The sequence below is a fragment of the Tupaia chinensis genome, unplaced genomic scaffold (assembly GCF_000334495.1).
Source record: "Tupaia chinensis unplaced genomic scaffold, TupChi_1.0 Scaffold148192_1, whole genome shotgun sequence".
NCBI classification, from domain to species: Eukaryota; Metazoa; Chordata; class Mammalia; order Scandentia; family Tupaiidae; genus Tupaia; species Tupaia belangeri.
Window position 1 is genome coordinate 436,607 of NW_006208042.1, and position 12,709 is coordinate 449,315.

Below are 12,709 nucleotides of genomic sequence, written 5' to 3' on the forward strand. Positions count from 1 at the left end.
ACTACGTGGGAGTCCAGCAACATAGCCATTATGCTAACTGCTGGTTCCCTCATTATCAGTTTTAAAGTATAATTTACTCCAGCCTATTTACACTAACTTCTTAATAAGCCCTGCATCTCAAAGATGAAGAATTTAGAAAAATAACGGCTTTGTCTGGGCATAAAATGGGGAGCCATTGTTCCCCATTTTAAATTGCAGCTTAAACCCATATGAAAAATTTGCTCTGGTCAAGTCATTAGCAAGTCCTTTTAGGTCCCATTCCATTTCAGATAGAAATACACACACACACACACACACACACACACACACGCACACACACACATATATATATATATAGAGAGAGAGAGTAGAAAGTGAGAAAGCAGATGATTAGAAACATGATTAAAAATATGCAACAGACAGGCCAGCATGTGGTATGGAGATTAAAGTGACTGGATCCCATATGGCCTACTGTGGTTTGAGTTCTGGACCCAGCAGTCTTAAATTCACACTAGTCATGTGTGTGTGTTTTCCCAAAATCCTGAGAGGAGAATGAACAAGGAGAGAGTGTGGCATGACCATCCCCACTGGGGTGATTTCTCATTTCTTTCTGTATCTCTCTCTATATCTCCAGTGAGCACACATGTCCTATGGCCAAAATCTGAAAAATAAATACAAACACACACACACACACACTATTGACAGTGAGGAGAGATTGAGCAGTCAGTTCAGGAATCACTACAATGAAAGCTCATAGATGATAAGCAGAGAATGAGCTTTAGATACAAGAAACTAAAGAGGAAAAAAAAAGGAATTCTATGACACATCTCTGAGAGTTCCTTCAGAAAATTGAGAGATATGAGAGAAAATTTTGAGAAGGAAACTAAGTACAAATATACCAATCTTTCATATGAAAAGTTCCTAGGCATTATCAAAAAATCCACTATTTCACAAGTAATTTTGTTTATTTCAACAGTTCATTGTTTCTGGCTCTCTCTCTGTATCAGCATCCAGTAACTCCTCCACTTGTCTGGTAAGTTTCAATATTTCTAGTTTTTGTACCTTTCTAAAGACTGGTTTAATTTCTTGGGGAGGAAAATTGAGAAGATGGATTAAAAAATGCAAATGGAGCTCTTTTCCCATTCTGTTGGTTGCCTCCATGGTATGTGGGCTGGGTAGGAATGGGCCACATCATTTGCTACTCGGAAATCACAGAGTTCTGCATCCCGACTCCTGAACTCCCAGGGTGGGATGCAGTGAAGGTAAGGGTTGGTTAAGCTTTACCTGCAGGTTTCCAGGTTTAGTCGGTCAGTGCATTAGCAAAAGTCCAGAGAAGAATCTGGGAGTCAGAAACACCTATTTGCCACTTTTAACTGAAATAAATAAATATAAATAAAACATCCTTTCTCTGCATTTTTTAATGGGTCCTTCCCTCTAACTGAGATTGTCTGAGCATAGGCTCTTTTTAAAGAAGACAGTCACTGAAATTTACCTAAGGTAATTTTTCTAAGAGTCCTTTAGAGGCCTTCAGGTAACTCAGGTGTACTGAAGCAATAGCACATTCTAAACAACTCTAAATGTGCCGCCCTGTAGTCATCCCGCTGAGAAGGTGGTTTCACAATTATTCTGGTGCGTGTCAAAATCTTACAGTAGAAATGAGAAAGTTTTTTCATCTGCCCAATACGCTTTTGCCCCAAAACGTCTGAAGGATATCTTCTAAATTTAGCGTTCTTTACCTAAATCCCTAGAGAAACATCAAGGTTTTCATTAGTTCCTAAATTTATCAGCAAAGTTTTGTTGTATATGCTTTCCCCTCTATACAATCAGATGTTATAGTCCTGCCTACTGCAATGGCTGTAAAGTTAAATAGGATAATATATTTAAATAATTTAACACAGTACCGTTACCAAAAGAAAAAAAAAAGCTAATTAAAAGTTTATTTGATCTTTTGTTTTTAAAAAACGAAGTATGGGAGGCATCAGGTAGCATGATAGTTAAAGGCACTGAATTCACATACGGCCGACTAGAGTTTGAGTCCCAGACCTGGTGGCTTGCTTTTTTAATTTCCCACTCTCTCTCTGAGGTGCTCATATGCCCTGAAATTTACCTAAGGTAAATTCTCCCCAGAAGAGCAGAACAGAAATAATTTCAGCTTCAAACACAAAATTATTTCCAAGTGCAAAGTAAATAATAATAATAGTAATAAATAAATAAAAATTTAAAAATAAACAAATTAAAAGAAAGTATAGTTATTATGCATAAAGATTTTAGATAAATATAATGAGTTTCTGCCATATATATATATTTTTAATCTTATTTACTATTATTTTTAATTTTGACTAGAGAGAGATAGAGAGAGAGAAAGTGTGAAAGCAAGCCACCAGGTCCAGGACTTGAGCTGTGGTGGCCATGTGGGAATCTAGCACCTTCATCATGCCACCTTCTGGTCCCTCTGCCTTATATTATTTATGTTTCCTATAACTTTTTCAATGTGCTCTTCATCTAAACTGCATACAGAGTAATTTTGAGGGTAACTCCCCAGAAGAGCAGAACAGAAATAATTTCAACTTCAAACACAAAATTATTTCCATGTGCAGCCACGGTAGTACACAATGATTGGTGCTACGACTTCGCAGGCTGAGGCTGCACACTGTAGCCTGAGGCTGAGGTCCCAGCTACCTGGGAGGATGAGGCACAACGATCCTGACATAGCAAGAGCCTGTCTAAAAATGACACCAACAAAAACTGTTTCTGGATTTCAAAGATTGAGAACCATTCATTTTTCTTACATCATATAATTTCACTTATACAACATAAAAATTACTTTTGCTGTCATCTTTCATCAGATAAAAGGCAGCCTAGGAATGAATATTGTTAGTGCTATCTTTACTCTTCCTGGAGTGATTCTGCTGCTGCTGGATATGATCCTCAATAACCAGTTTACCATAAACTACTGGGCACTGGTAAGTATCACATAAACTACTGTTCTCTTTTCATTCAACAAAGTGAGCCTTTTTGCTTTCACGTTTTATTACTGTCAAGAGCTCTAGTAGAAAATATCTTTTTTCTATCCTAACCCTACCCCTAGTCATGTGATCTCTAGGACCATAGAATAAATAAGTTACTTCTACTCATAGATTTAGAGAAAGTCTCATTCCCCCTTTTCAATCTTAATCACATTGATAATGGGGAAGGATTTAGATCAACCTCTAAGGCTCCTAAACACACTCAGGAGTTATTTTTAGAGATTTTATGTTCTATATAAGGGATCAGCAGATGGCAAAATGGTTATGTCACTGGACTCCCATTTAATGAACCATGATTTGAGTTCCAGATCTGGCAACTTAAAACTCATGCCAGGCACATGTGCATGTGTGCCCAAAACCCCAAGAGGAGAATGAAAGAGAAGGGATTGCAGCATAGCCATCACCCCTAGCGGGTGATTTCCCACTTTCTGTCTCTCTGTCTCTCTCTATCACTCTGCTGAGTGCACATGCCCTGTAGCAAAAATCTCTCAAAAATTCTATATAAGTAATATAATCAGGTTAATGAATGAATTTTTATTTTAGAATAAGAATGTGGCTGTGACAGACATCTAATTTTTTACTAGAGAAATTCAAAGAATGAAGCAATATTACCCTATTATCAATACAAGATTTTTCATGAGAACATTGTGCTTTTGAAAATCTTAATAATAAAATGAGAAAATGAAATTTAAAAAATATTGCAGAGGGACCAGCAGATGGCATAATGGTTACACTGTTGGACTCCCACGTAGCTGACCAAGGTTCATGTCCCTGACATGGTGGCTTAAAACTCATGTCAGGTGCATGTGCATGTGTGCCCAAAATCTCAAGAGGAAAATTAAGGGGAAAGGATTTTGGCATCGTCATTCCCCCAGGGGAGGGTAATTTCTTGCTCTCTGTTTCTCTGTCTCTCACTGGTGTTTGCATGCAACATATATAAAAAAATCTCTCTTTAAAACAAAAGAATATTGTATCACTACAGAAATCAATTGAATACCAAAATTCACTATTACATATTTTATTTAAAAAGTCACACACATCAAGAAACATAATGGGTTCAGAGAAAAGTAGTAGAGAGAAAAAGTGTAGCTCTGTTTTTATGTCTCTCACTGCTGATTGCATGCAACTTATATAAAAAATCTCTCTTTAAAACAAAAGAATATTGTAGCACTACAGAAATCAATTGAATACCAAAATTTACTATTACATATTTTATTTAAAAAGTCACACACATCAAGAAACATAATGGATTCAGAGAAAAGTAGTAGAGAGAAAAAGTGTAGCCATGGTACTGTAGAAGAAAAAGGCAAAAAGTAATTAGAGAGATAATATATGAGGAAGCAGGTGTCTTAGATTGCTATTGTTGCTTACAGAAAAACCTGAGACTGGATGATTTATAAGCAAGTAGAGTTTTATTTGGCTTACAATTCCAGTGACTGGAATTTCCAATTGTATGCGACTTGTATCCAGCTAGCTACAACACAGCTGACAAAAACAGAAGAGATGATGGGCACAGGCAGGAAAAGAGCAACCTAGGGAAGTCACTTTTTATGACAACCTGAGAATGAGAACTAGGCCCTTTTCCACAAGAGCTAGAACTCAGTCTCTCAGGAGTCTACATTAATCCATCTGTGAGGCTAGTGCTTCCATGGTTTCACTAGGTTTCACCACTTCCCAGCAGAATTTGATTTGGGACCAAGTTCCAAAACAGAGACTTCTGGTGGACAAACCATGGCCCAAACCACAGGCAAATTTGATCCAACCTAGTGGAAATGTATGTTCCTGAATTGGAGAATCCAACAAATGGTTTAGGAAAATAAAAGTATTCAGACACAGAAGAAAAAAAAATTTCTGTAAAAGGGAATCATTCAATTTAAACACTGATAGAGAATAATCTATGCACAGAGAGACAGGTGCAGAGTTGTTATGTAAATGACAAGTGGAGAGTAATCCACATAGTAAGCTAAACCTGAATAACTGGAAAAATGATAGTTGCAGAACTGAATCAAGCACATTTCACTCTAAAAGAGTGTAACATGAAATAGTTGCCAAAAATTGGGTCCTAAAAAGAGGGGAGGAACAATGAGAGAGACATAAGAATGCCAGTCACATCATTTTTTCATAATAAATGATCAGTTCATACTATCAAATGTTGAAACTTTAGGTTTATAATGACTCCAACTTCTCCATAGGTTTCATAAAAAAAAAAAAAATCTGTGCAATTTAGCAGATTTATTTTTTATTTTTTAATTTTGCCAGAGCTAGGTCTAGCAGGTGGCTTGATGGTTAAGGCACTGAATTCCCACATGGCCAATCATGGGTTGAGTCCCAGATCCTGCACCTTGAAAATCATGCAGGATGTGTGTGTGTGTGCCCAAAATCCTTAGAGGAGGGTAGAGGAGAAGGGATTGTGGCATGCTATCTGGGAGGAGAAGAATGATTTCTCACTTTCTGTCTCTCTGGTGAGCACTCATGCCCTATAGCAAAAAAACTAATAAAATAAAATAAAATTTGCCAGAAGCCACATGACAATGAGAGGGAAGGAGGCGAAAGAGGGTGCAGTTAGAAAACACACCAAATGTGGAATATCAGGCTACGATCTCTCCCTCCTTTTCAGCCTACATGTATATATATATGGTGCTTTTCCTTTTTTTTTTCAGAGAGAGATTTTTGCTTTTTATTTATTTATTTATTTTTTTGCTATAGGGCACGTGCACTTGCCAGACAGACAGAGAGACAGAAAGTGAGAAAACACCCCCCAGGGGGGATGGCCACGCCGCAATCCCTTCTCCTCCATTCTCCTCTCAGGATCTTAGGCACGCACGCACACGCACCCGGCATGGGTTTAAGCCACCGGGTCCAGGACACGAACCGCGGTCGACTACGTGGGAGTCCAGCGACATAGCCATTACGCTAACTGCTGGTCCCAATAGATTTCCATTCTTAAGAGAATATATCACTCTCTTGCTCTCATTCCCATTTGCTCACTCAGTTTTTCCTATCTCTTGCTCTCTCCATGCATCCATTCTCCTGTTTGCCTCTTCTCACTACATAGAGATCAATTATCACAGCCACTGATGATCATTTTGATTCTTTCTAAGCAGCAACATTTCAGATGACCGTTTAGTTTCTATGTCGCTTGATTTATTTTTTTAAAAGTAGATAACAATTTATAAAAACAAAAAGTCATTTCAAAGAAAAGAAATCTTTTAAAAATACTTCTGAAGAAAATAAGAACTTTGCCAAAGGAATATCTTCTCACATTTTAAAGAAAATCCAAAACGAACACACATTTTCCTAAAGTAAGCATTTGATGGTAATGGACAAATAATTATGTAGTGAGACGACAAGATGCGATAGCACTCAGTGAGTTAGTAACATTTTGAAGCATTTTGAAGCCCCGTGTGAGACCCTCCTGATGAGCCCAAATTTTAGAGTATTTACTTCTGATTTCAGGTTTCTGGGAGTGGAATTTCAGCCATGTTGCTGATCTTCTCCCTCTTGGAGTTCTGCATAGCTTGTGCCACAGCCCACTTTGCCAGCAAAATATTGGCCAACACTAGCAGGGTAAGTTCAGTCTCTTCCCTGTCAAATAATCTGAGATTGTGCTGGAGAAATACAGACTTACGTGTCTGTTAGATCCTGATGTAGGCTTACTGGAGCCTACTTTATTCCTGACTCTGATGGGGCCAAGGGAGACTACTTTTGACTGCAATAACATGATTGATTGTTTCCACACATTCTTTCCAGCCTGTCGTGGTTATTCCAGCCATGTACGCAAATAACTCCTTCACACCAGACAGTTCTTCACCTCCTCCAGCATATGCAAGTCTCCCCACTGATACTCCTAGACAATAAAAGATAAAGAGGCATCACTTCAAGTTATTGGGATGAAACTAATTTACAGAAACTTAAGAAGCTGATCTCTTGTCCACAATGATCACTGATCTTGAAAGACTGAGAGTTTTTAGATTTGTCACTAGTGGTAGCTGTGTCTCCCTGTCACTGTTTCTTCCTGCACACCACTACTGCACCCTGTTAAAGGTGAATGACCAGAGGACTGAAAGTGACTCCACAACTCTCTTAATGTGACAAATGATCCTGTTCTTGTTACTTTTCTTCAATAAAATATCATTAAACACAAAGCTTTTTATTGGTATTTCTTTAAAATTCATTTTGACTTGATATTGGTTGTAGAGCAGGAGGTCAGCCAGATCGCAGCACAGCAGACTGAGATGGTGTCTTTGATGGTAACGTGCAGGGTCTGTTTGGCCCATGGTGTTGCTCTAACAGAAATACCTGACTGAGACAGAGATTTACAAAGAAAATTGGCTTATTTAAGTCATGATTTTGGTGGCTGGAAAATCCAATGGTATGGGTCTGGAGTATGATCCTGTCACAACATGGTAGAAAGATGCAAAAAGGGAGGCAGATAGATGCAAAGAGGAAGTGAGAAAAACCTGTGGGCAGCCAACTTGCTTTTACAACAATCCACACTTGTGGGACTAACTAATGAAAACCTGCTCCTTCCCAGGAACTGGCACTGATTACTCTTGAGGGATCCACTCTCCCATGTCCAAGGTACTTCCCACTTGGCCCCACATCCTAGCGCTGTCCCACTGGGTATCTTTATGTCACGAGGTTTCAAGGACACAATATTTAAGTCATAGCAATGCCCAAGTCACTGGAGTTTCTTTACTCATTCTCTCCTTCCCTTTCTGTTCAAAAAGCAAAGGCCTAACTGCCTTTGTTGAGGGTCACTCACATTACTTTGTACATTAATGTCATCAGACATCTGGCCTTTTGGATATCTAAAAGACTTTATTATTTACAGAGCGTTTTCGTGTACTCTAAATTATTTTGCAATGAGGCGATCACGGGAAAAGGATGGTGCATTGAGGATTTTCTACTTTGGTTTCAGATTTTTTTTTTATATATATGAGAAATGTTTAAAAGCTATGGGGATAATTTATATAGGAGAGAAGGGATGGATGCCAGTGGTAGCATACAGAGATCAAAAGTACAGATTGAGAACTCCCTAAATCATAAGGAAGGGTAGTTTCTCTACTTAAAAAAAGAAAGGGCGATGTAATTGTTGCAAATATTCATCAGTTTGTGGTAATGGTCGCCCGTATATAAGGAAGCTATTTTATGGCTGTGTCATTTGTGTCACTGTAGAGGTGAGGTTATAATATGCACAGTGCTGGGGTATAGAAAATCACACTGTTGAACAAAATAGGTAATGTTAGAAAGTCATGAACTTAAAAATAAACTGATAGGAGAGGCAGAGGAGAGCTGCCAGGCTGTACTAAGGGTATATTTGAGGAGATGATCACAAATTTACAATACAGGACGCAGAGCTCCAAGGTCAGTCCAATATGGCAGAGGTAGAGGAGACACTAACGCTACTTCAGAGCCAGAAAAGAGTGCAGGGAATCATCGTGGTGAACACAGAAGGCATTCCCATCAAGAGCACCATGGATAACCCCACCACCACACAGTACACCAATCTCATGCACAACTTCATCCTGAAGGCACAGAGCACCATGCATGAAATCAACCCACCGAACATCCTGAACTTCCTTCGAATTCACTCAAAAAAAAATGAAATTATGGTTGCACCTGATAAAGACTATTACCTGATTGTCATTCAGAATCCAACTGAACAAGCTACCCTTGGCTCCCTGTGTCATTTCTTAATTTAATCCCCACCCTGCCCCCCCCTCCGCCTCAAGAATCATCTCAACTGACTAGCCCTTGGAGACTAGCACTTGGAGCCCAGTCAAACCAATCCAGGGACCAAGCATAGCCTGCAGCCCCACCCACCGCACCAGAGAAGCCCCTCGGCCATGCCAGTCGCTCCCAGAGTCCCTGGGAGGGCCTCTTTCCTCACTTCCATGTTTTGGAGCAAGAGTTTGAAGAGTGAGAAGCCCTCGCCCAACTTCCTTCTGACCTTCGTTTCACTTTTTTGCCCTTGGAAAAGGCTGTTTCTCTTTAACAAAAAATATCTGAACTACTTTAAAAAAAAGAAAGAAACCAAATTTTTAATACAAACAATTGCTTCAACAAGGTGTGGCTGCTCAGATATGGACCCAGAGAAAGCACCTATTTTATTTCATTTGAGTTAGGGGTTTTTTAGAGGATGGTAATAAAAATAGAAAAGGACAAAAAAGCTGAGGGCATTGTCAAATTGTTATAAAAAGAATAGACTGATTTCCAAACTGGATAGGGAGAGAAGTGAAAAAAAAAATACAGATTGATACAAAATTGAGATATCTGCCTTTCTCCAGTGAACTTGTTGTGAAGAGTAAATGAGATAATGGTTTATATAAATGAATTGAAAATAACAAGGCACTACTCATTGTTGAATCTTTAAAATTATTAAAGAAGTCAGTTGGTAGAGAGAGACATATAAGGAAAGAATAGGTAGAGAAATGGAAATAATAGAAGAGTCAAAGGAGAAGAACAGAATGTTTGCATCTAAGAAAGCAAATATATTGTGTCAGATGAGACTATTACACGAGATGAGAGTGAAATCATTTCAAGGTTCTTGGTCTCCCTTGATACCAACTAGTTATCCACCTGTGGGATTAGGAATGGTGTGTCCTTCACCACGAAGCTCAGCAGTACAACAAAAGTCAAGACATGGACTGTGGTCTGAGAATCTAAGAACTGAATGGTGTCTCCAAATGTCTAAAGGAGAAGTATATTATATGTTATCATATATTATACATTGGGTCGTCGGAAAAGTCATGACGTGTTTTTCTATGCAAAAGTATGGCATGACTTGTACGACGACCCAATATTATTTTATTACACATAAAATAAACAAATATAAATATGGCGCTTGTTTTGGGAAACAGAAGCATTTCCAGCAAAGGCTCATGGGGACCAACCCAATATCCCAAGATGATACTGCAGGAGAAGGGATTGGACCTGGCCCTCTCCCCATGGGGTGATTTCTCACTTTCCCTCTCTTTTTCTCTCCAGGAGAAGGGATTGTGACCTGGCCCTCTCCCCATGGGGTGATTTCTCACTTTCCCTCTCTTTTTCTCTCTCTGGTGAGTACCCATGCCCAATGGCAAAACCCTTAAAAAAAAAAAAAAAGTTAAGTCAGAGAGGATGTCAAATCATGACTTGTTTTTTCATTGTTGAAGGAGGAAGAGTTTTTAAGAACCGTATTATAGTTAGTATTTTTCCCTGGTGGGCAGACTCCCATCTTTTAATGTGCCAGGCATTCTCTATCCTTTATAAAACTGCTTCTGTCTGTGAAACATCCAGTGTCGGGGTCCTGAAGGGGCTGATCCATTAAAATCTGTCGGTTGGAGAATACTTTGTCCATTACTTCGACACAGTCATGATCTGGGTGACCTGGCCTGAGAGGCAGTGGGGTTGCAGAGTTTAGGGTCCACATTTTACTTCTTAATGAATATGTGGGTTATCATGTAGCATTCTCTGAACATTAGTCATGTGGGCATTAGCTAGCCAGTACGCTCCCTTATATTCCGTTAATGTCAGTACTGACTAAGGCACTCAGACTGTTAATTCTTGTTCCAAAGTCGATTTGTCAGCTTCTAAAACTATGCATGCCCATAGACAGGGTGGCCAGCCTTGTGCAATAGAGTCAAGTGTCAAGAAAAATCTATGCCACTGGACGATGCCATGACCCCAACATGTGGGTTAAGACCCCTACCATGACATCAGTACATTCATGTAAATACAAAAAGAAAGGCTTGGGCATGTTTGAGAGCCACAGGTCAAGTACATTGATGAGAGCTTGCTTAATCTCCACAAATGCCTTCTGTTGCTTCTGTCCCCATACGTGAAACTCTCACTCTCCCCATTTTGTGACTTCATTAAGGTGTTTTGCCATGAGGGAGAAATTCGATATCCAGATCCTACAAAAACTTGCAGCACTGAGGAACTCCTAAATGTGACTTTGGGTGGATGTAACTGGAATCGATCAAACAGCTTGTTTTCTCTCTGGACTGAGTTGGCACTGTCCTTGAGATAGGTGAAAGCCAAGATATTCGACCTTCTTTTGGCATATTTGGACTTTTTTTCCTTAAGACATTGTAGCCAGCCTCCCATACGGGAGTGAGGAGCCGCCATGTGTTTTCCATACAACCTTCCAGCGATCACCAGCCACGAGCAGGTCATCCACGTGCTGGAGTAATGTACAGTCATGTCGTTCTACTGGAAAGGCTTTTAAGTCAGGCTAACACAGGCCAAAATGGTCTGGGAATATTTGAAACCCTGTGGTTAACTGAGTCTAGGTCAGTAGGCCTTTTCACTATTTTCAGGATTTTCCCCATTGGAAGGCAAAAATTGGTTGACTCTGAGGGACCAGGCAGATTCAAAAGAAGACATCCTTAAGGTCCAGACAGGCAAAGGAGGCAACTTTGGCTGGAATGAGACCCAGGAGGATGTAAGAGTTTGGGACAGTTGGGTGTAAGGTGACAGTGGCTTATTTCACTGTCTGCAAATACAGAACTGGCAAATAGTCATGGATTCCTGGTTTCTGGACTGGCAAGAGAGGTGTGTCTCACGGGGATTGGTAAAGTTGAAGAATTCCATACTTGAAAAGCCTGTCCAAGTGCTTTTAGATCCCCACCTGTGCCTTGTAAGGGATTAAATATTACCTCTGACAGATGGGTTTGGCCCCAGGTTTCAGTTCTACTATTTTTGGGGGTATTTTTCAAGCCAAGCTAGGAGGTTTGTCCTCAGCCCATACCCCAGATACCTTGAAGGGGAGCTCAGTTTCCTGCTGTTGCTTCCTGTGAGGCTGTACAGGTGCCATTCCTCTCCTTGAGGAATTATGAGACTCAGGATTTTTGCTTCTGGTTTTCCTTGAGTCAGGACTGCTTGGCCATGAGAGTGAAAGGTTATTTGGGCTATCCCAATAAGTCTATCCCAATAAGCCCTGACTCATTAATGCCACAGGACAGTCAGGTAGATATAAGAATTCATGGATAACTTCATGGCTACCTAAATTACATTATCAAGGCAATTGGAGGGGCAATGAGCTTGCCTACCTGTAGCTCCCACAGTAGAGGCTTGTCTCTGCAAGAGGAAGCCCACAGATTTAGTTACCACAAAATGTCCTTCTCCAGGGTTTACTGAAGTCAACAGGCTAGCCTCCTACATTCACTTGGACTATAGGCTCCTGGGAGCCTAACCAAATGGAGCCCAGTTTGCCCTAATCATCTTCAGAGTCTCCCATAGAGGCCAATCCAACAAAATCATCCATGGGGTCCCATAGGGTTGCTTTGCTGGTTGATATCAACCTTGAACCTCTTGGCCTGGTGGTCCCCTCTGGGGTATGCTGTGTGTTGATTCTGTATTAGATGGGAGCATTCATTCTTCCAACGGCCTTCTTGGTGGCAATAAGTACATTGATTGGGTCCCAGTTTCTTGCCTAGATGGGATGGCTCTCTGCCTTGGTTTCTTCTCTGGCCTCAGTCCTGGCCCAATGGGATCATCTTTCAGCAGTGCCCCGATCATTCCACCAAGCAGATCTACCTTCTTTTTGATTTTTTGATTTGCATCTCATTGGGTTTCTTGGTCTTGGTTAATAAATACCTTCATTGCAGTTTCTAATAGTTAGTTGGCATCCATCCCAGCAAAGCCCTCTACCTCTAACTTCTGTAGCTTGTGCCAGATATTTCCCTGGGTCTAACCAACAATGTTTCATTGATCATTCC

At 40.1% G+C, this 12,709-nt stretch overlaps 1 protein-coding gene and 1 pseudogene across 1 annotated transcript in view; both read left to right on the forward strand.

Annotated features, from left to right (window-relative positions):
* Positions 1 to 6,889, forward strand: part of LOC102475116 (membrane-spanning 4-domains subfamily A member 12-like) — a 16,250-nt gene extending 9,361 nt beyond the window's left edge. The window contains exons 3-6 of the mRNA XM_027768970.1: positions 956 to 1,012; positions 2,826 to 2,942; positions 6,462 to 6,572; positions 6,756 to 6,889. Coding sequence (XP_027624771.1) covers positions 956 to 1,012; positions 2,826 to 2,942; positions 6,462 to 6,572; positions 6,756 to 6,863 — 393 coding nt within the window. The 3' untranslated portion in view covers positions 6,864 to 6,889. The remainder of the gene's footprint in view (positions 1 to 955; positions 1,013 to 2,825; positions 2,943 to 6,461; positions 6,573 to 6,755) is intronic.
* Positions 6,890 to 8,383: 1,494 nt separating this feature from the next.
* LOC102475540 (dynein light chain roadblock-type 1 pseudogene) lies at positions 8,384 to 8,710 on the forward strand (annotated as a pseudogene).
* Positions 8,711 to 12,709: the final 3,999 nt, after the last annotated feature.